Source organism: Chionomys nivalis, chromosome 8, assembly GCF_950005125.1.
Source record: "Chionomys nivalis chromosome 8, mChiNiv1.1, whole genome shotgun sequence".
Lineage (NCBI taxonomy): Eukaryota > Metazoa > Chordata > Mammalia > Rodentia > Cricetidae > Chionomys > Chionomys nivalis.
Genome location: NC_080093.1, coordinates 76,888,544 through 76,912,515, shown reverse-complemented (window position 1 = coordinate 76,912,515; position 23,972 = coordinate 76,888,544). Strand labels below are relative to the sequence as shown.

At 43.8% G+C, this 23,972-nt stretch overlaps 1 protein-coding gene across 7 annotated transcripts; it reads left to right on the top strand.

The window, feature by feature from the left end:
* Positions 1 to 7: 7 nt before the first annotated feature.
* Lyrm1 (LYR motif containing 1) lies at positions 8 to 22,416 on the top strand. Of its 7 annotated transcripts, none has more exons than XM_057777181.1 (4): positions 8 to 74; positions 14,612 to 14,802; positions 18,641 to 18,733; positions 21,318 to 22,416. In XM_057777181.1, exons 2-4 carry the CDS (start codon positions 14,644 to 14,646, stop codon positions 21,432 to 21,434), a joined length of 369 nt encoding a protein of 122 aa, XP_057633164.1. In that variant the 5' UTR covers positions 8 to 74; positions 14,612 to 14,643; the 3' UTR covers positions 21,435 to 22,416. The 7 variants fall into 7 exon arrangements, with proteins under 7 accessions (XP_057633164.1, XP_057633163.1, XP_057633161.1 ...); XM_057777180.1 differs by lacking the exon at positions 8 to 74 and adding an exon at positions 310 to 505; XM_057777178.1 differs by lacking the exon at positions 8 to 74 and adding an exon at positions 312 to 426.
* The last annotated feature ends 1,556 nt before the right edge of the window (positions 22,417 to 23,972 follow it).

The window sequence follows — 23,972 nt, the reverse complement described above, 5'->3', positions numbered from 1 at the left end:
ATGGAAGAGGGGCGGGGACGGAGCGAGGCTGGTGACGTCACGACGTACACGAAGACGTCCGAAGCCGTCTCCAAGTAAGGGCAAGGAGGGGAGCGGCGGAGGGTGGGCTAGGAGGAGCTGGGCCAGGCCATTTTCTAACTGGAAATGGGGGAAGGGGCTAACGAAGGGGTGAAGGGGAAAGCAGGAGGGAGGTTGGCTGTTGTTGAGTGCGGCGGGGAGTGGTCTAGAGCTGGAAGTTTGGGGCGGTTTGAGACGACCTCTGACCTGGGCCTCATGCTCCCACAGCGGTCCGCCCGGTGGTTTGGCCCGGCCTGGCCTACCGGACTGGCTGGATGGAGCTCGATGTGGCCAAGGCTCGGCAGAGCTCTTGGCACCGCCTCCTCCCAGCCGGCTCCTGTGGGTGGGGGAAGGCAGGACTGACGCAGAGTGAGTGTAAGGATGGAGACGCCGGCTCCAGTCGCGGGGGACTGGGGAAAGGGGTTGGCTCCCCTGGAGCAGAGATGAGGTGAGGGTGTGGGGTTGCTAGGAGACGCACCTGTGTGACCCCAGCCTCGCGAGGGCGGCTCGGTGTCATCGCTGCTGGCCTCGGGAGACCTGCCTAAGGGAAGTGGCACGTGGGCGAGACCTGGCGTGGGACCCTTCAGACTTTTAGAATGTAAATGGAAGGCGACAGGGGCAGTTCTAGGAGGCTGATGAAGTGCCTGCCTTATGAAGAGCCACCCAAACGAACCCGGATGTAGGAGTCAGACTTCAGGTGACAATGAAGGCTAGTTTCAGTGCAGATGAGCAAACGAGAAAAAGAAGGAAGCTTTGTCTTGAACTTATCTTTAATAAGTAAATGAGCGCGAAGATAGCAGCTGCCCCAAAGGCTGGACGGAGTGGAGAGAAGGCCTTTTCGGGGTTTAAGAGGGAAAGAGAACTGGAGAAGATGTCTTGGGGGGAGAAAAGTGCCAAAGGGATAACGCTGGGAACAAAAGGCAGAAAAGATTGAAGCCTTTCTTGGAGTTGCAGAATAGCAAAGGGTTTGGCCTTTGGGTTACCACTTCCTGAAGCATAGTGATTGACCAGAGCTTATTTACATTTTTTGAAGTTGCTGTTGGATAGAGAAGACAATCAGACCTAGTAAGAGGCTGTTGCTGATGCCATGGGAGAGGTGGCAGTGGTGTTGGATAAAGAAAATTGATTCAGAATTTATTTGGGAGCTTGCGCATGCCGGACTGACTGCTGAGTTGGATATGAAGTGTGTGGGAGAGGGTGGAACCAGAGATGTCTCCCTAGAGAAAACAGTTTGAAAAGGAATGGCTTAAGCTCTCTTGAGCATATTGCGAAAGCCATTTTACGGCCCGATTAAAGATGTCCAGAAATGAGGTACCCAAGTTGGAATAAAAGTCATGAGTGGAGATAACAAATGTAGAGCTAGGAATAGGAAGTAGACAGGGGGGTTCACGACTTCCTTAGGCCTTCTCACATTTAAAGACCACCCAGAAGGGGTAGAAGCCAATAGGAAGCTCAACAATAGTAACACCTCAAACAATAGGATCAGCCCTCACTATCAGCGAGTCATTCCATGAAGGCCTGACTCCATCTTTCTGCTCTCTCAGCTGTTGGTGCTTTGGGACTTGTATACAATAATCCATGTGCATTATCTGATTTTTTGCTAAACGTTGGTTCACACATTTGTCTTCCCAAGACTGCTTCCTCTTTGTATCTTCGTGGCTCCTAATACAGAGACTTGCCCATGGAGTCCAACAATTTTACTGTATCTGGGTAGGAACACCTTATAAGACACTAGTCTTAGAATTCTTTTGTTGTTTTGTTTGTTTGTTTGTTTGTTTGAGACAGAGTTCTCTGTAACAGCCCTGGCTGTCCTAGAACTTAACTCACTCTTTAGACCAGGCTGGCCTCAAACTCAAAGAGATCCACCTGTCTCTTCTGCCTTGAGAGTGCTGGGATTAAAGGTGTGGGCCACCATTCGTGGCTCTGCTCAACCTTGGAATCCTTTTTTTGTTTGTTTTTACATTCCAACCAAAGTTTCCTCTCTTCCTGTTTCCTTCCCCCCTCCCCCCCTCAGCTTCCCCCTAGACCCCATCCACTCCTCTTCTCCTGTTTCTTTTCAGATATAGGCAGGCATCCTATGGTTTATCAAGTGAGACTAGGCCCCTCCTCTTCTATTAAGGATGGATAAGGCACTCCTATAGGAGGAATGGGTCCCAAACGCAGGCAACACAATCAAAGACATCCCCTACTCTTGCTATTAGGGAGTCTCTCAAGAAAACCAAGCTACACAACTGTCGCATATGCAGAAGACCTAGGTCAGTCCCAGGCAGGCTCTCTGGTGGTCAGTTCGGTCTCTTTGAGCCCCTATGAGCCTGGGTTTGTTGGTTCTGTGGGTTTTCTTGTGCTCTTGTCATCACTGGGTCCTACAATCCTTCCTCCCCGTTTTCTGCAGGATTCCCAGAGTTCTGCCTAGTGTTTAGCTGTGGGTCTGCGTCTGTTTCCATCAGTTGCTGGGTGAAGCCTCTCTATGAATATAGCAGAATATCCTTAGGGATTATTTCATTGACCTTTTCCCCCCATTTATGTTTGGTTCTATCTTAGATCTCTGGGATATCCCACCTCTGGGTCCTGGCCCTTTGGAAGGAGCTCCCTCTTGGCATGGATGCCAGTCATTGGTAGATCACTCCCACAGTTTCTGTTCTGTCCTTACCTTAGCACATTTTGTAGGCAGGACCAATTGTAGGTCAAAGGGTTAGAGGCTGAGCTAGTGTCCCAGCCCTCCACTGGTTACAGGAGCTGGCTGGTTCACAACTTTGGGAATCTTACAAAGGGAGTTCTGTCCCTGCTCTGCAGATGGCACTGCCATTGTAGTGAATCCCAATTGAAAGGGCATCAGCAGAATCAGAAGGCCTGGGTTTCATTCTTGTATCTGCAGCTAATAGGGTGGCCTTGGAAAAGGTCCTTCTCTTTGAGCTGATAGGGTTGGCCTAGATTAAAAGTTGCAGGCTGGCAAGACAGATAATGCCTGCAAACATATTGTTCAGTTTGAAGCATGATTTAAATTCTTGTTTTTTTTTTAAATCTGCTTGCCAGTTTTTAAAACTTGAACATCAAAATCCAGATTGTTGGCTTCATTTGAAAAACTGGACAGTCTAACACCACCAGTCTGAAGTTCCTAGAGAGCCCTACACAGCTGCAGCCAAAGCTTGCCCTTTGTGTCTTATGTCCCAAGTCGGCCAGAGCATCTCTCCTTACTCCCACTCCCAAACCGACATTTGATTTGTAATTGACTTAACTGTGCTATCCATATGTAGCTGCTAGTCACATGTAACTAAATAACAGTTCCTTCAACACATATTCCAGATGTCCAGTAGCTGCGTGTGGCTAGTCTCTGCCCTGTTGGATAGAACAGATGGAAGAGTTTGATCATAGAAAGTTCTTTTGTTTAGTGTTGGATTGAAGCACTGACAGAATTTAAGAACTGTGGGTGCCAATCATTCCGCACAAATAAAGCCAGGCAGACATTGTTCCTGCTCTCGAAACAGCCCAGTAAGGAGCTCTTGGAGCTCCTGAGTAAACTGGGAGCATGGGGACTATGGAAGGGAGTAGAAGGGGGGGAGGGGGGGAGGGAGCAGAGAAAAATATATAGCTCAATAAAAACAATTAAAAAAACAAAAAGCTCTTGGGTCCTACAAATAAAACTGCTCATTTGATAACTAGAGTCCTTGGAGAACGTTCTGGAAACATGGTCCCCCAAGCATAACACTGTCAGGTCTCTAATAGTTGGGTGTAGAGTCAGGCGCAGCAGATCTCCAGTTGTGCACAGTGTTGTCCCCCAAAGCCCTTTCTGTTTGTTTGTTTGTTTGTTTGTTTTGCTTTAAGACAGGGTTCCTCTGTGTAGCCTTGACTGACTTACAATTTGCTCTGTGGAAGGCTGACCTTGAACTTCTGAGTGCTGGGGTTAAAGGTGCCAACTCCACGCCCGGCATCCACCAAAGCTTTTTTGCAGTTTTCTAACCAGTTTCTTAGAAGAATGTTACAAAACAGGAATTCAAGTTACTGCTCGGGCGTTCTGACTTCCCTGCTTGCTGTGAAGGGTCGACGATACTGGCTAGAGTAGTATGGATGAGTCTCTAACATTGGCTTGTTCCCAGACCTCCCATGTATCTCTCACACAGCTGACTTTGGGTAACTAAAAGACCTCTGGCTAACCCTTGTCTTTGTTCTTAAAATATGCTGGCACGTGCCTATAACCCCAGCATTCGGGTGTAACATTTTAGTGAAGAATAATATACCCATTTATTTTGAAATGAGGAACTATAAATTGATTTCCACTTAGAAGTTCTGCCTTGAATAGGAAAGTATAAGTTGCTTGGTTGATTAATCTCTCTCTCCTGCAATTTTGGGTTGTTCTTATGTATGCAGATAATCTAGGGCTGTCATGATACACTGATGGTTTCCAACAGAAAAATAATTTCAATTTTTTAATGATGTGAAAACGATACAAACTATACTTTGAATTTTAATCTGTTCCTGAGCTAGAAATAGTCCCAGTGTTGATCAGCAGCTCCAGGCCGGTCCCAATCAGGACCCAGCACTATCCGCGATCAAAGAACATCTGCCTTTAGGGTGCACATTTGGCACCTATTGCTTTGTTTGGGGTAGTTCTTTTAGAAATTTTTCTGGTATGAATATTTTAAATTTCCCCTTTGTTCTGATGACTTCTCATGTTTTAGGATCTAACCTAATTTCATTTTCTCTTTGTATCTACCTCCTTCCTTGGGCCCATCTCTTATATGCCATATTCTTGTAATTTTTTGTATAAAAAAAATGCTGTTTCAGAGAATTGTTGTGGTATGAAGTACACCGAATGAACGTATCCTGAGAATTGCACAACTATGTGGTATCACTTCCCTTTTCAGATTCTAATAACCAAAAGCTAAATCTAGGACAGGAAGCAGTCCTGTGTGTGTGTGTGTGTGTGTGTGTGTGTGTGTGTGTGTAGGGGCTGGAAGCTGGGGGACCAGGGACCTGTGGGGCACAGTTTGGCTTGAAGATTGTTCAATTGTGACAATAAAGTCATTCAGTGTATCAGTGTCTGACAAAAAAGCAGGGACTAGAAAAGCCCCAGGAGAAAAGAGCACTGACAGTAAAGAGCTAGAAAGAGATAAAAGAAGAGACATGGGAAGGAAAGCTTAGTGTTGGCACCTGCTTTGCATTTCCAGTAAGAAGCACACGTTGCGGTCTGGAGATAAGCGGTGTCTCCGGCAGGGTTATTTACTCATGCCCAAGAACAATAGCCCTTTACTGCACAGGGATTATTAATGATGAGAGGGAAATAGCTTTAGGAAAATCCATTATTTCCACAAAGCAACAAATTCACCAACAGGTTACATACTTTTCCATTCTCTGCAGACAGAGCTTACCATAGATAAAAGGCCTCACTACTCGAATTTCCTCCTATTCAGGTAGCTTGTGCAGTTACTTCCTAGTGCTAAGTGTTTTAATGGAGTAGCTCATAAATAATCCTTACAATTCTGAAAAATGTTCTGTGGTTGCATATTATATTTTAAGAGACCGAGGCACCCGTAAAGCTTGGTGGTACAAACCTATGATCTCAGCTGCCCTTGAGGAACAAAAGTTCAGGGCTCTTCTTGGGTTCAAGACCAGTTTGGGCAACTCGGTGAGACTGTACCTCAAAATGAAAAGTAAAAGGACACTGAGGGACATAATTCAGTATTGAAGTGTATGCCCTGTGTGTGCAAGGCTTTGCATGTGCAGTCCCTAGTGCTGCCAAAGAAGAAACTCTTGTACACTCTTAAGAAACTGAGGCTCAGGCTGAGCCCAGTAAAAGTGATTATTTGGGCATTATCAAAGGCATTTCAGGGCTGGAAATGGTGCTGCACACCTTTGATCCCAGCACTCAGGAGGCCGGCAGAGCCAGGGGGATCTCTGTGAGTTTAAGGCCAGCCAGAACATAGCAAGTTCCAGGACAGCCAGAGCTACATAACAGAGACACCCTGTCTCAAAACAAACAAATCAACAAAAAACTGCATTTTAATTCCAGCATTCAGGAGGCAGAGGTAGGCAGAACTCTGAGTTCAAAGCCAGCCTGATCTAAAGAGTGAGCTCCAGGACAGACAGAGAAACCTGGTGAGGGTTGTATCATAGGTATGAGCCTTAAAGTACTCTCTTTAGAACTATAAGCCTCCCCTCAAACAGCACTGAATTGTTTTCGGTGCCCTGGGAACTTTTGGTTAAAATTAGTTTACTAGAATGTGGTAGGCGTTGGAGCGTATGCAAGCCATAGCACGTATGTGGACACTGGAAGACGCTTTGTGGAGTCCGTTCTCTCCTCTCACCCCAGTGGGAGGTCCAGGGATCAGATTTGGGTTGTCAGACTTGTACAGCAGTGTTCTCACCTGCTGAGCCATCTCTGGCCCAAGATCTGGGACCTTAATTGAGACTATTCTCCAGATGCTATCATATATATCTCAGGATGAGAATGAATATTGCTGATGAACCATTCTTTGTCATGTCCCAATTGTGTATCAGGCCTAGAAGTGTAAGGAACGAGACTCTCTCTGGTCCTCTTGCCTTCACCGTCTTCCCCCATACAGTCACAAACAATGAAAGAAGAAAGTCTATTCAGATAGAAACTCAGCTCAGTGTGTAAAGGCTCCTGCCACCAGACTTGACAGCCTGAGTACCATCCCTAGGATGTACATGGAGGAGAGAATTGGTTCCCACAAGTTGTGCTCTGACTTCCACGTGCACATCGGTATGCATGTGCCACCACATGTACGTACATACACACAAAATAAATAAAATTAGAGTGTGGTGGGTATCTGCGAGAGATGCGCCCAGGGACACGGCCATAGTCCCTGCATTAGAAAGTGGCAATGATAGGAGACCAGGAGATAGGCAGAGAAAGCGCAGGTGAGCAAAAAGAGGATATTTTGGTTGTGTGATTTGGAGGCTTCACAAGGCACCTAGGGGTGCCTTACCTAAAGAGGCAGAGCAGCAGAACTGGTTTCATCTGGATAAATTTCACAGCCTTCCCCATCCCTACCCCAAGTTATGGAGAGGGAAGTTTTGAATCTAATGTGCTGTGATGAGGGGACAAATAATAAATCCTAGAGTCAGGTCTTTCTTAAAAGAAATGGAATAGGCCAGGCAGTGGTGGCGCATGCCTTTAATCCCAGCACTTGGGAGGCAGAGGCAGGTGGATTTCTGTGAGTTCGAGGCCAACCTGGTCTACAAGAGCTAGTTCAGTAGTTAGGGCTCTGACACAGAGAAACCTTGTCTCCAAAAACAAACACCAAAAAAAGAAAAAAGAAAAGAAGAAGAAATGGAATAGACTTTTCTTTTTACCTCATAGGGCTTGAAAGTTAGGTTGATTGGCCCTTTCTCCTTTTCCTTTTTGTTCCTTCTGTTTGTGCTGCAGCAGTTTTTATTCAGGAAAGCAAAGCCTCAGAGACTCCAGTAGCTGGAATTTTGACATTCTTGAGACCAGAGTCATACTTCTATAAACTTCATCTGCAGAAGGGAAATTGTCTTTTGAACTTCTCAATGGGAACTGGAGAAATGTTCGGGTTAAAAGCAGTGCCCTTGCAGAGGACTCAGGTTTGGTTCCAGCAGCCACACAACTCACAACCACCCTTAAATCTAGTCCAGGGGATCCCATTCCTCTTGTGACCTTGCACTCACTCTGTGCACATTCACACACTCAGGTACACACATGCACAGACTCTTTTTTTAAACTCTTTAATGTTGGTGCTGCAGTGAGCTTTCTGAAGTACTCCAGAGATGAAATGGTGAAGCTGATGAGGCCTCGCGCTAACAAACCTGTCTGTAAACTAGATTGGAACACACCCAGGGCCTAGGCACGACTCAGAGGATGTTTCTGAGGCCTCCCCAGGTCCCTTGACTGTACTCAAATCCTTTACAGCCAAAAGCAAAATGAGCACATGGTTTCAGGTGTTTTGTTTATTTCTTGATTGATCACTGCCCATTGTAAGTCCCCATTACTGACCCCAAAATTAAAACAGAAAAGCTTGCGGTCAGACAAGGAAAAAAAATCACTCAACTTTTGAGGCTCTTCATCTTGACTCTCCTGTCACTCGGGTGACATTAGGCAAATGTGACATTTCAACCTCTGTAAGAGAGATGGGCTCGGCAGTGGTGGTGCACACCTTTAATCCCAGCACACGGGAGGTGGGGGCCAGCCTGGTCTACAGAACTAGTTCAGGTCAGCTAGGGCTGTTACACTGATGGAGGAAGGTCATTGGCTAATAAAGAAACTGCCTTGGCCCATTTGATTGGCCAGCCTTTAGGTGGGTGGAGTAAACAGAATAGAATGCTGGGAGGAAGAGGAAGTGAGCTCAGATGCAGGGCAGCTCCTCTCAGGGCAGATGCAATGAAGCAAGCCGCCAGGTCAGACATGCTGAATCTTTCCCGGTAAGACTGATGCTACACAGATTATTAGAGATGGGTTGATCGGGATATGAGAATTAGCCAGTAAGGGCTAGAGCTAATGGGCCAAGCAGTGTTTATATGAATACAGTTTGTGTGTTGTTATTTCAGGGCATAAGCTAGCCAGGCAGCCATGAGCTGGGCTGTGGGAAGAGGCCCGCAGCTCCCACTACATTACACAGAGAAACCCTGTCTTGAACAATGAAAAGAGAGCGAGGGAAGGCTAAGTAGCTATGGTGCCGCTGGGCTCCAGCAGGTTTAACAATGTAAAGCAGACCTTGTTGCTCCCATTCACTCTACAGACGTCAGTGTCTCCCTTTCCCTTTGACTGCAGACTTCTTCCCAGGCCTGCTCTCCCATCAGTGCTGAATTGTGTTGTTCTGTGCACCCACCAAGTCCTCACTTGCATTCACATTAACTTTGCCCTTGGCCTACCCCAGAGCCTTGCTCCTGCTGCCCCCTTCCCTGCACCACCCTCCCTTAATTTCCTGTTATTAGTCTCCTTCATGCCATTCAGAGCTCCAGCCAAATATATTGACCCCCCAAAGGTCTTCCATTTCTGATTGTTTCATTCAAAACACATTACTGCCTCTACCATTAGAAGATAAGATATCCCCAGACCCATATGGTCATGACATGGTAGGCATATCCAGTAAATGCTGGGTGGATCAATAAATGGGATCCTTGGCAGAGGAGATGTAAGGCCTGCAGGATTGGAACAGTGCGGTGAGTCTTCATTTCCTCTTCATTGATGCCAGCTTCCCTTGGACTCGGAGGGATTATCACAGAGAACTGAAGAGCAGAACATTTCAACCAGGGGCACAGTCTACTTTTAAGGGAATTGGTGCATTAAAGGCTTTTAAAGAAATAACGGGCAACTGGATATTTTATAAAACATACTAAGGTCCAAAATACTCACTTCCATAGCTCTTTGTATGGGAAGATAATAGAATTATGTGGCTTCTTTTAATGGAATTATTTAGCTTCCTTTGTTAAAATGACTAAGCCCTTTAAAGCATGCAACAGATATCCAACAGCAATTTATCAAGATCAGGCAGCTTATTTAGTTACTAACAACTTGGGCTCTTACTCCAGATTGTAGGGTTTGAATACTGGCTCTCCCTATTTCTAGCTGTATGACTTTGGACACACTTCTTAATCTCTCTTTATATCAGGGTCTTCCTTTGTAGACTGAGAAGTACCAGCTGCCTCCAGAATTGCTATGATGTTCACAGAGTTGTATGGAAAGCACCTTGTAGAGTGGGAAGCCAGGTAAATGCAAAGCAAATGTAGCTATTGTTACTGTAATAAACAGGACAAAGTTCCTGCTCTCCGGGAGTTAGCAGAAAAATCTAGGACAAAAAAGACGCAAAATAACTGCAGAAGAGCAATCAGTGGTGTCTTATAGCTAGGCCCTAGGGAAAGAGTGCTCTGGGAATAGTTGTTAGTGAATAGGTACCTCTTGTAAGGAGCGATAATTAGCAGAAAAGAGGCATTTGAGTGGAAGGGTGAACCAAGACAAGCTTTGACTGACCTGGTACTCACACTGTAGCACAGACTGGCCCGAGACTTAGGCAGTCCTCCTGCTTCAGCTTCTGAATGTCAGGATTACAGGTATGCATACAGTGCTCTGGTTTGGATTTTTCTGAATACATTTATTCATAGCCTACCTAAATCACACAAAAAAATCTTTTTCATGGGTGTGATGGGTCATTCCAGTATATATTAATGACAACTAATAAATTTATTATGTATCTAAAATCACCTCTACAATCAAATTTTGAGATATGTGCACTAGGGCCTTCTCTGAACTGAGCACCAGAGGCCAAAACACACTGGCATCAAAATGTGTCAGACTTCTATAGAATATGCACTCAGTAATGCATTTCATCATTGTGCTTTGTGTATGCAGGCAGTATGACTTTTACAAAAGAAGCCACCTTCCAAGTCACAACTACTCCATCACATACATTTTTTTCCTCTTCCATCCTGGGATTTGGAAGTTAAAGAGATGAAAAGGAGCAAATATTTCAAGTAGTGTCAAGAATAAATAGAACTTAAAGAAATTCCTTAAGACTAGACTTCCTGACCATTTAAAGTTCTGACTTCTAAACCAAATAGTCCTTTAGGGGAATCCCCGCAGAATTCACTACTGTAGCCAATCAACTCTTGACCAACCAGTAAGTAAGGATAAAAGGCTGCTGTATTGTATTAATCCTGAGAAGGTTTTTGGTCCCAAACCGTTAAGTCCTTGGGTAAGGAAACCTTCAGGAAGTGGCAACCATGGCAACCTGTATAAGTGCATTGCTTTCTAAGACCAAAGAGAAAAAACCCAAAAGAAAACACTTTAATTTTTTGTAAACGTAACTGACTCAGTTTGAGAATCTAAAGCTTTCTGTAGCATGAGATATTTCATGCTTTCAGGAAACATTTGTTGAAGTCCTAGTATGTAAGCTTCCTAGGTAGAGAGAATTTGGCAGTAAATAAAAGATAGGTGTAATAATTGTCCCCATAAAGATTAGAGTCCACTGGAGGAAAATAGACATTAACAAACCAGAACTTGAGTGATGAGGCCTAGAAAGAACAACTGTCAGGATTCAGATTATTCCTAACCCAGTGTGTGTGGCTCAGGAGAGACCAGGGAGCATGAAGGATTTTCTGAGACATCCATGTTTCCATGAGGAGCTAAAGGATGAACAGAAATTGGTCAAGTAAAAAAAAAAATCAGGTCAGGCGTTGTGACACCTGTTTAATCTCAGCATGTAGGAAGCAGAGGTGGTAGAACTCTGAGTCACATGGCAGCCTGGTTTACCTAGGGTTTTTTTTTTTTTTTTTTTTTTTGGTATTTTCGCACTAAAGCTGTATAGTGAGACCTTGTCTTTATTTAAAAAAGAAAAATTAGTGAAGAGGGAGCAACATGGGTATGCCCCCAAAGTCAAGAGGATCATAGTTGTCCCTGCAAAGAACTGATAGAAACCCAGTAACAAAATGACAAAAGATGCATTATTCTCTTTTTTTTTTGATTTTCCTTCCAAGACTTAGAAGTGATAGGCTAGACCTGTTCACATATTCAGTAGTAAAGACAGCTTTTGACTTTTCTCTCTGGCAGTCTTTGTGACTTGGGTTTTTTGGATCACCTGATGTTAGAGAATCATCACCTATCTTTCCAGATTCGTTTTTATAAAACACACACTAGTTAAAGTATTTTCAAAATAGTCTTATTAAGTGTCAGTTGTTAGCACTCCTTACCCTGAGTAACCTAATTGCAGGTCTTGTGTGTCATGTCATGGCTTATGATCAGAGTTCTTAGAGTAGTAAAAGAAAACCAATTAAAGTCAGGCTTTGAGAAATTTGCTAGGGTTTTAATACGTTTGACCTTCGATTTCCTCTGCCAGTGTCTGAAAGTCAGGGAAGTTTCATCTGTTAATGACAGGGAAGTAAAGCAATTGTTAGTTTGTGCTACTGCCCCTCACAGGAACTGACTCACGTATTTTCAGATGAAACCATGGAGTTTTCGGGAGAGCCAGAAACTCAGAAACCTGCTTCCTTACCAGGAAAAATGTCATCATCTCATCTGGGTTTTTATTACCCCACGATGTTCTCACTGGTTTTATGAATTCCTTTTAAGCCTTTTTCTTTCTGTGAAGCGTCATTGATGGTGGTGTGTGTAACTTTGGTTCTTTAAACTTTTGGATCGGGAGAAGTGGTGTTTTCAAGCTTTTCATCAACTGGGTAAGCTTTGATTCACTCCTTGTTGCTCAAGAAAAGTCACCAGGGTCCAGTACAAAAGGAGGGGCAGTCATCTTCAAGGAAGAAATCTCTGTAAGGTGAATTCCTTGAAGGTGCTTGGAATGTGTAGATACACATACCCAATCCTGCTCCCATCAGCCTATAGCCGCTGGGATTCTTAAGAGCTAAGGACCATCCTATTGCATTCCAGCACCGGGTAGGGAGTTGGAAATGGATTATGTACCTAAGTGGCAGCCCTCAGCCTCCTCCCCAATCCTGATAAGCCTGTTTGAAAAAAAATTTCTGGACTCGTGGATGTGTCCAAGTACCTGGTTCTGCTGCTTACTCCCAGACCTGTCTTCCCAGCCTGTCCTCCCTCATGTCTAAGACAACATAGTAGTCATCGTTCTAAACCAGACGAAGAACTGCAAGGACTCATTTTTTTTTTATATTTCTCACTCAATTTTTACAGATAGAAAAATAAAGAAATAGGCTGAAGTTTTACATAAGTTATAAAAATGCCCATCAAGCCAGGTGGTAATGGCACATGCTGTTAATCCCAGCCCTTGGGAGGCAGAGGCAGGTGAATCTCAGAGTTTGAGGCCAGCCTGTCTCAAAAAAAAAAAAAACCAACAACAAAACTGCCCATTAACAGAATAGACAAGTGCATTGGGAATTTTTGTAGAGTGGAGTGACTTGGAGCAATGATGTTCAGTGTGGCAATGTGGATGAGTCTTGCAAGTTCAATGGGAAACAAAAACAAAAAACCACACAATTTGAAGAACCTATTATATGAAGTTCTAATCTTGTATAATAAATATAAAGGATTCATGACAATGGTAAGCAACAGTCAGAATAGTGGTGCTTTCACCAAGAGAAGAAAAGAGGGCTGCTGCACATGGCATGGTAATACACTCCTTAATCTTAGCACCGTGGGCAGGAGGCAACTTTCTATGATCAAAACCAGCCTGGTCTAAATAGTGAGATCCTGTCTCAAAAAAAAAAAAAAAAAAAAAAAAAGGAAGGAGGTAAGAAAGGAAGGAAGGAAGAGAAGGGAAGGAAGGAGAGAGAATTGATTTAGCAGGGGTCCAAGGTGGAGGGGGCATTAAGTGTCTCCATAATTTGTTCTTCATGGCTTATTGTATGTAGCTATCACATTATTCTGTCTTTTTGTGTCAAAAATACTTCATAAAAATAAAAGTAGCAAGAATTTACAGATGGTGTATGCTTAGGTCAGTTCTCATTTGACCACACCCACTGGAACTAAAATTGGTGTTCATAGAAAAAGCCAGAGTGGTCAGAAGATCTTCAGCCATAAGAAAAATCTTCAGTTGTATAGTTCTTATTGGTCAAGAAGGTAGTGTTGAGAAATGTTTTCCAAACTAAGAGAAATTGTTGATGTACAGCCTCTGGGTAAAGCTGAGACTTGAGACTGACCCTATTTGACTTATTTGGTAACCAAGTCTTAAAATGATAACTATCATTTTAGGATTTCATGTTATAAGATGCCACCTTTCCTCTGTAGCTTCGGAGCCTGTCCCGGAACTAGCTATTGTAGACCAGGTTGGCCTCGAACTCACAGAGATCTGCCTGCCTCTGCCTCCCAAGTGCTGAGATTAAAGTTGTGTGCCATCACTGCCTAGCAAAATGCCACTATTTTTAAAGATGTATCCCAAGCTAGCTGGAACTCATGATCTTCCTCAGCCTTCTGAGTGCTTCCGGGCCTGGTCCTGCTACCTGCTCAGGAAAACTGGCAGCTCTAAGCCCTCCTTCTTAGGTGGCTGCTGCTCAGAGATGAGAAACAAATACTGTCTTTAATTGATGGTGGAGAAGGGAGGATCCGGGGTTAAAATCCAGTCTAGTTTACATGAGACTCCATCTCTACAAACAAGCAAGTTCTAGGCCAGCTAGGCCACGTAGTGAGACCCTGTCTCAACAAAACACACTAAAATCTGCCTTCTAGGCACGTAAATTTACCAGAACAGAAACTAAAATCATTATTTCTGCGGTATTCTAGTCAGTCTGGTTTTAAAAAATAATAAATGTAAATTTGGTCTTGCTGTGTTTCTAAAAGTGAGCTCATAGCAAAACAGCCAATTAGGCAAGCTCTAACTGTGGAGACAGGTCTATAATCCTGGGATACAGACGGCTGAGGCAGGATGGTTTGAAGCCAATCTGGGTTACATGTGACATTCCAGGCCAAACAGGGCTAGCTTGTGAGACTCTGTTTCAAAAATCAGAAAGATGGGAGGACAGAGCAAAAGAGATTGATGTCTCCACTATGTCACTTTTGTGATGCTCCCCACAGACCTGTTAAGAAGGAACAATTATATCTAGACTAATTAAAAAATCTTCATTCAAAAAACTACATCTGCCTGGCTGCCCACTATCAAACTGCATTTGTATGTAGATTTTCCTCTTCCTATTCTGGTGGGTCTGAAGATGACCACAGCAACACGACAAGAAGTCCTTGGCCTCTACCGAAGCATTTTCAGGCTTGCACGGAAATGGCAGGCAGCATCAGGGCAGATGGAAGACACCATCAAAGAAAAACAGTACATACTAAATGAAGCCAGAACACTGTTCCAGAAAAACAAAAATGTAAGTAGGCCCCATCTGGAGATGGTAAGGAGTAGAGACCCTTCTTGTAGTATCCGTTCATTTCTTTCCTACCTTAACTGAAGGAGCTGGGCAGGGTCTATCCTATAGCTTGGGTAGGCTTGCCAGTTCAGCTGGTAAATGGCTTAGCATCCTCTGAAAACCTGTGAGCCAGGTGACAGAAGTCATGCCAGTGAAAGCTGTTCCTCACATACCGATGGCCAGCCACTCCCAGGGGTGGTTTGCAGTAAAATGCTTTTTTCTCAATTTATAAACCAATCAAAGAAAAAAAAAAGCCTTCTGATTATAAACCCATTTATAATATGAAAAAAGACATGGGCTCCTTCCGTAACTTAGCTATGAACTCTTTGTAGCCAACAGAGTGGTACCACAGAAAATAGGGCTTCTACTACCTACTTAACACAACCAAATACCCAGACACCAGCCAGCTGGTTAGGATTCATCCTGACAAACCATCCAGCACTGGCTGCTATCCCCTTGGGAAAACTGCCTGGCACTAAGGATGGAAGGTAACCGTAAGTACCTGGCTCCTCTTTGCCCACTTATGCTTGATGCCTTCCAAACAATCTAGTCTTGCGGCCTTTCTCTCCTGTATCCTCTGTCTTTCTGGTTGTGTTTTCTCCACACCACCTCCCGCCACTTGCCTGCCAACGAAAGGGCAGCCTCTGTGCTGAAGGCACTTTTGAATTCCTGGACTTGGCTATTTCCTTTTCTTTCTTTTTTTTCTTTTCTTTCTCTTCTTTCTTTCTTTCTTTCTTTCTTTCTTTCTTTCTTTCTTTCTTTCTTTCTTTCTTTCCTTTCCTTTTCCTTCCTTCCTTCCTTCCTTCCTTCCTTCCTTCCTTCCTTCCTTTCTTTCTTTCTTTATTTTGTATGTGTGTGTTTTGTTTTTGTTTTTTTGAAACAGGGTCTGATTAGCACTGGATGTCCTGGAACTCATTATGTAGCCGGGGCTGTCCTTCTAGTGCTGGGATTAAAGGCTTGCGCCACCAGACCTGGCCCAGGCTTCGTTTCTGACCACCCACCTAAAGGAGCTCACCTGGGCTTAGTGATCCACTTACAAGCCCTGCCTCCTACCTACCTCCCCTTACCTTTCTCTTCCACCTGCTGCCCCTCTGAAACCCTTTGCTCTTAGTCCTCATTCAAGTATCCCACCAAGTGCCAAACACTAGATTAGACATTTGGGATATATAAAAATATTAATAATCAAAAAAAGGTCCCTCAGAGAGATTTCGGTTAGATGAAAAGAGTGGAATTAAAATGAAGACAAACGCCACCAAAGAAGCCCTCATAATATAAAGCACCTTTTCTTCTGGGAAGACCTGAAACTTCCATGCTTTATTGTTTTTAGTGTTTTAACATATTTTTATTGAATCATATATAGACTCTCTATGTAGCCACTACTGCCCTGTGACTCAAAGAGATCCAATTAGCCTCTTCTCCCAGTGCTGTGATTAAAGGTGTGTGCACCACCACACCCGACCTTTAAAATTTCCATACGTGTACACAATGTATGTTGACAATATCCGCCCCTAACTTTTCCCAGATTGACCCTACCCACCCCAACTTCATGGCTTTTCTTTTTTGTGCTGCCCAAGTACTCACCGGTGTAGAACTGACCTGCCCGGGTCACACCCTTAAAGAGAACTGACTCACATTCTGGTAGAAACCTGCCAATAGCTTCTCAGCTAGGGGCAGGGCCTTGTGAGCACCCCTCCCATCTATGCTGGAATGTTGACTGGCTTGATCTGGTTTAGGTCTTACACAGGCAAGGAGAGCTGCAGTGATTTCAGGAGTGCCACAGGCCTGGCATATCCATAAGTTACTGTTTTTAAACTCAAAATCCTCTTGCCTCTGCCTCTGAGTGCTGAAATTACAGGCATGTGCCACCTGCCTAGCTTCCACCGGGCCTTTTTCTTGGCGTCATGTATTAGAGTTGTTATGCTCAGATGGTGTCTTTGATAGCTGAAGGCAGAGAGGACTCCATGTGTCTACCCTGGTGCTGGGGATACTGTGGTATGTACCCAGTAAACCTGTGCAGGCACAGCTGTCTAAAGACTACTCAAGACTAGGTTTTCATTTATTTCAAAATCATCCTTGACCTTCAACCTGGACTGGCCAAGGATGGGAAGAGGGTGGTGTGTGCATGTCACAACATCATGCAGCAGCCTGTGAGCGGCTGAACTTGAAGAACTCTAGCCCAGGCTAATTTGATGATAGCTGGAGATCTAGAAGCCCAGCTGCTTTAGCCACAGCTTTGTCAGAGGGCTTTTCTCTCCACCCCCCCCCCCCCCCCGCGCCCAGTTCCTCCTGTAGACATAAACAGTTTATAACAACCCTGGTTGCGCTAAAAGTTTAATAATCCAAAGGTATCTTAGTAATTGTTCTGAATCCCAGCAGACCAATGGCAACATAACTATCCATCCCAGTGTGGGCATAGCTGCTGAGGCCACAGAGGTCAGGGAGTTGAGCCTCTGCCCTAAGGGACTCAGCTAAGTTCTCTGTGCTGCTGTTCCTGGAACTCCAAGCACCCAGAGACAAGAACTCCCTTCGAATTCCCAAGCCACATGGGCGCAGACTTCACACTGGGTGTCATCTGAGGCTGATGCAATTCTGGCACTGCCTTGAAGCAAACTCACAAACATAGAAGATCTGTGTACTGATTTTTTTTTTTATATCCCCAGAATGAAAGTTTCTCCCCTTCCCTGATTTGGCTTTCTGGGGTTTTGTTTTTTGTATTCCCCCCCCCCCCACACACACACACATGAATAAACATCTTGCTCTTTTACTTGAAAGTACATTATCGCAATTTGACTGATTTAGGATTACAAAACTCCCCTTTTCCCACTTAAATCATTCTGCGGTGTCTTACTCTTGCTGAAAAGCCAGGTTCCTTCAGAGTAGTGGTTCTCAACCTTCCCAATGCTGTGACCCTTTTCCTCATGTTGTGCTGCCCCCAACCATAAAATTATTTTATTGCTACTTTATACTTTTGCTACTATTATTTATTATAAATATCTGATATGTGGTGCCCCCAAGAGGGTCGCAACCCACAGATTAAGAACCACTACTTTAGAAAGTCAGTGTTGGGAGGGTGTAACTCTCTTGTTCGGTGTTGGTGTGGGTGTAAATTTGCAGATTGTTAGTGGGGTCATAAATTGGTGTCAACTATAGATGGTAACTTGGGAATATTGTGAGAATGAAACATGCATGAACCTATATAGTCTCTTTGTCTTAGCATTCTCGCTGTGAGAATTCATCTTAGATACATTGGTATGTGAGCAAAAAACGGCATAAAGATGTGTAGCGCAATTGTTTATGGTAGCAAAAGGCTGGAAGTAGCTGGGATGCCCATCACTAGCAAAGTGGTTAAATTATAATAAAGCCTTATGTTGGAGTTCTGATAGTCTTCAGGAAGAGTGGCTCTTGATGTCTGAATACCCAAAGAGCTCCAAACTATGTTAATGAAAAAGCAAAACTTAGAGATTAAGATATCTGTATAAGAGAAACCTAGGGCCAGTGAGACAGCTCATTGGGTAAAGGTGTTTGTTGAGCACAGAGGCCTGACAAGTGAGTTCCATCCCTAGAACCCATCGAAAGGCAGGAGAAAGCCAACTCCGCAAGCACCATAGTATGTGCTCTATGGCACATGCACGCCCCACCATACACACAAAATAATATGAGAAATAATTTTAAAAGACTAATTCTCTGTATTTGGGTTTATATATTCATAGACTAACTTTGGAGGGGCACATAAGGAGGTTAACTGGAAGATAAGAGCAGGAGAGAATTTATTTACCAATATTGAGTTTTCCTTAAATAGCTCATGGACCCGGACCTGATTAAGCAGTGTATAGACGAGTGCACAGCCAGGATTGAGATTGGACTGCATTACCAGATTCCTTATCCAAGGCCAGTAAGTATGGTTGCAGTGAACAGGTGCTGGACACTTCTCCATGTCAACCCAGTTATTTCTAAGAATGGACACCCATGAGGGCTAATACTTGATGAGGAGCTGAGACCCACTGTAGGAAGCATGTTGGAAGTCAGTTATCCTTGTATGCCACCAACCCATCACAATCAATCACTGTGCCAGTGAACATCTGGTCCCTTCTTGTGCGGCTTCCCACTAGCCGGAAGGGAAAACTAGTGCATGTTTATAAAGCTTTACTTTGGGCCTTTACTCATTTTTATGAAATATTTTTATTTTCCTTATTATAAAAGGTAAGCTTTTAAAGTGTTAAAAAAGTAAACAATGCTGGGCAGTGGTGGCGCACACCTTTAATCCCAGCACTTGGGAAGCAGAGGCAGGTGGATCTCTGTGAGTTCAAGGCCAGCTTGGTCTACAGAGTGAGTTCCTGGATGGGCTCCATAGCTACTGAGAAACCCTGTCTCGAAAAACAAAACAAACAAACAAAAAAGTTAACAAAATATTTAAAGGTTACAGAAGATTGTCAAAAATTCTCACCTCATGGAAGAGATCACTGTAAATTTTAAATTATCAGTTTTCAACTCTTCAACTTAGAAAAGCAGCGATTTGATATTTAATCAGTTCAAGCCAATTATCTGGTAATGTATTATTAGGTTTTTTGTTTGTTTGTTTGTTTTTGTTTTGAGACAGGGTTTCTCTGTGTGACAGCCCTGGCTGTCCTGTAACTAGCTCTGTAGACCAGGCTGGCCTCAAACTCACAGAGATCCACCTGCCTCTGCCTCCCAAGTGCTGGGATTAAAGGCATACACTACCACTACCTGGCATATATTATTAGTTTGACACACACCTGTGCACACATATTCCTTCATATATGGAATTCTAGGTATCCTGTTTTTATTACCTACTTATTTCCTATCTTCTGAGCATCTTTGTGTACAGCTCTACCCCAATCCTAAATGTTTGCATTGTGTGCTATTTTTTTTTTTTTGATTTTTTGAGACAGGGTCTCTCTGTAGCTTTGGAGCCTGTCCTGGAACTAGCTCTAGCTCTTGTAGACCAGGCTGGCCTCGAACTCACAGAGATCCACCTGCCTCTGCCTCCCGAGTGCTGGGATTAAAGGCGTGTGCCACCACCGCCCGACCTGCATTGTGTGCTATTATAAGAATGTGCTAGTCAGGTGATGGTGGCACATGCCTTTAATCCCAGCACTTGAAAGGCAGAGGCAGGCGAATCTCTGTGAGTTCGAGGTCAGCCTGGTCTATAAGAGGAACAGGACAGAAACCCTGTCTCAAAAAACCAAAAAGAATGTGCCATCATTGTACAAGTCAGGGTTCCTTGGAGAAATAGAACTAATAGGAAGGAGATCAGAAGATACAGATGGATGGATGAATGGATGGATGGATGGATGGATGGATGGATGGATGGATGGATGGGTGGGTGGGTGGGTGGGTGGGTGGGTGGGTGGATGGATGGATGGATGGATGGATGGATGGATGAAAGAATAGGGTGAGAGGGTGGGTGGGCAGATGGTGAATAGGGATAGGCAGACAGGCTTTACAAGTCTGGATATATAAAGACTGTTTCTTGTAAGGAATTGGCTCATACAGTTATGAAGGTTTAAGATCCAGGAGAATGTCAGTGGCACAAGTCAGTCTGAGCCTGAAAACCTAAGAACCAAAGGGGCTGATGGTAGAAGTCTGTGGAGGAGGCAGGGGAAGATGGGTGTCTCAGCGCTCAAAGAAGGCGAGCAAGAAGCAAAAGAAGTGAATTTATCCTTTGCCTTTTTCCTTTTCAAGCCCTGCTAGAACAGAGGATGTCCCTCCACATTGGAGAGGGCAGTGGGTTGAATCCGAGAATTCATATACTGATCTTATCTGGAAATACCCTCACACATACACCCAGAAATGATTCTTACAGGGGTCAATCAGATTTACTCATAAAATTAGCTGTCACAACCATAATGTAAGCAACTTTCTACCTCCATGGGCATTTGAGTTGGCACCAATGCCCATCATACACTGAACAGCTTAGTAGGCAAGCAGCTTTGTTCATTTTTTTTTTTTTTTGATGCCCATTTTGCTGAATGGATCTGTAGTTCCTTTCCTATGTCCAGGCACAATGGCATAGATGAGAATAAACTCTAAATTAGATTCTGGCTTCAGATCCAGCTCCATCACTTAATATGTAACCTTGAACAAGTTAGTATTTAATTTCTCTAAGCCTCCATTTTTTTCCAGCTATAAAAATTATAATTCCTAGTGAGGAATTACAGGTGGTGCATGTCTTTTATCCTAGCACTGAGAGGCAGAGGCAGGCAGATATCTGTGAGTTCAAGGCCAGCCTGGTCTACAAAGCAAGTTCCAGGACAGCCAGGCAGCCAGGGCTAACCCCTGTCTCAAAAAAATTTATAATTCCTTAAGAAGTTATCATAAGGATAGCTCAATGATCAATGGATGCAGAAATATAAACATTGAGTCTGTGGTAGATTTAGCACTTAGAAACAGTAAATCATCAATGAATATAAGCTACACTAATAATTATGATTTTTCATGTCATTATTCTCACTCAGATTCATCTGCCTCCAATGGGTCTCACCCCACTACGAGGCCGAAGACTACAAACCCAGGAGAAACTGAGAAAACTTTCCAAACCAGTGTATCTACAATCTCACGACGAAATTTCCTAATGGAAAGGACAGTTGGCTTTTGAGAATGGTGAGGGGACTTGGTTTTGAATGTAAATCAGGCAACATGCCCTTCTTGATTGGAAGCAAAATCAACACTTCCTTTAGACCTCCAGAGTTGGTCCTCACCTATGACATGTGAGCATCCCTAGGATTTTTGGTGGCCTTGCTGCTGCCTAAGCCAATGGCATTGCCTCTAGAGGTCACGGACCTTACGTCTTCACCAAAGTCATCCTTGGGAGCAAGTCTAAGGCTTGTGGAGGAAGGCTGAAGGCAGTTGCTGGGACCGCCGTTCAACACACATCAACTGATCAAAAGGGGTCAACTGATTGCTGCAGATTCACATGGCTACCAAACTCTGTTGCTCCCAAAATACTTAGTAGAGGTTTATCCACAAGTTATTCATATGCTTAAAAGTGATTTCTGTATAGGCATCTTGTGGTCACCTGACTCTTGTAATTTCCATATATACCCCATTAGAAAGGGCAGTTTTGGATTGATCATACTTTTGTTTTGTTTTGGGATTTTTTTTTTGTAGGGGGGTGTTTGAGACAGAGTTTTTCTATGTAACACTTGCTAGGCTAGAATTCTCTACGTAGACCAGACTGGTGTTGAACTTGTGTTGTTCCTCCTGCTTCAGCTTCTCGAGTGCTGGAATTACATGATCATGTGGCCTTTTTAATGGAAATATGGTATGGTACCCTTCTTCTTCTCCCTGTTGATAATTGGAACTACATGCCTTAGTTCTGTTTACCCTGTCTTAAGTGTGATTACTTAAAATGCACTTAGAATCTAAAAGCTTCCTTGACATTTATCCTGCATTTCTTCTATTCTATTTTAACCTAATTTAAAAGCACAAGGTCCAGCTGACTTCCAAGTTATATCCAGACAGAAATAGGACAGAGAGCATGTGTGGAGTAGGGTGGGAGTTCACAGTACACTGTTTGCACACCAGCAGAGAGTGGACCTCATTAATAAAGATAAATCTCTACTTATTTGGGCCTCTTTGTGTTCTTTTCTGTAATGGGCTTGTGACCCTTAGAAACAGCAGAAGGGCTGTGCCTCATGTGAGGAGAAGCATCCTTCTTATGTTCAAGGAAAGTACTTCAGGGATTGGCAATAGCAGGGAGAACAAATTGTATACTGTGTCCGTCAGTGAAGTAATAAATAGTATGTGCGCATTCAACACAAATACAGTGATAGGCCTTGGCGAGGAAAGAAATGTCAGTGTGTCAGCAGGCATATTGGCTATTCTGAGGACATAGCCCAGGCTAGCTTCAACCGGAAGAAAGCAATCTGCCATCTCTTTGGTTCCTCTTCTTCCAGCAAGTCTCAGTATAAAAGCATTGCCCCGATGGAGAATGACTTAATGTTGAAGTATCTCCCATGAAGATGGGGTATGTAAACTCAAGCTATTCAACTTCATGTGGTAATCAGCCAGTGGGACATCAGAAGAAACTGGGTGTGCTGAACCAAGTGAGACCCAGCTTGCCCGTCTCCATCATGTGCCCTTTCCAAGTGACTCAAGGAGACAGTGATTTTGACTAAGTGCAATTTTGCCTTACTCTACTGACCATTAGGAATTACTCTTCCCACCAACCTATTTCTCAGTGGAAGACTGCTTAATTGCTATGCCAACTTTTGAGAATCTTTTACATGACAGGAAGCTTTAATGTGATTTTTTTTATATCTAGCTTCTTTTGCAAAGTTGTGTATACAATTACATAAAAACATCAGTTTTCTCTAATTTACATAGGAAGTAGAAAAAGGCAAAATCTCTTGAGTAAAGTGGGAACGTGGGGATCATGGGAAAGGGTAGAAGGGGAGGGGGAAGGAAGGGAGGGGATCAGAGAAAAATGTAGAGCTCAATAAAAACAACAACAAAAGGCTCAGACTCATCTGATGCACCTTGAAAAAAAAAATCAAATTGCTGTCAAACTATATAACATGTTTGGATGGATGGATGGATGGATGGATGGATGGATGGATGGATGGATGATGAGGTAGGTTCACTTTGTGGCCCAGGCTGCCCCTGACTGAACTCAAGGTTTTCATGCCTGTCTTAAATGCTAGGATTACAGGTATGCACTACCATGCCCAGCTTATATGTCTTACTCTCAATATCATTTCCCCCGCTTTCTTTCCAAGTTCATTAACTTCTTGTATTCTGCCTCCAAAAGTCAGAAACTACCTCCCTATGTTCCCACCTTCAATGAAATTCTTTCCTGTCACTAAGAACTGAATGTAACTGCTCAATAGCTAAAAAATCCTAAGTCAAAGACTAGCCTGGTGATCAGGTCTGAGGCCATTCTTGGTGTCAGTTTGACCTCATCTGGAATGAACTAAACCCAAGCATCTGGGTACCTGTGAGGGAGTTTTCTTTTTCTTTTTTTTTTTTTTTTTTGAGACAGGGTTTATGTCACCCTGGCTGTCCTAGAACTCACTCTGTAAAGCAGGCCAGCCTGGAACTCAGATCTGCCTGGCTCTATGTCCCAAGTGCTAGGATTAGGCATGGGCCACCATACCCAGCTGAGGGATTTT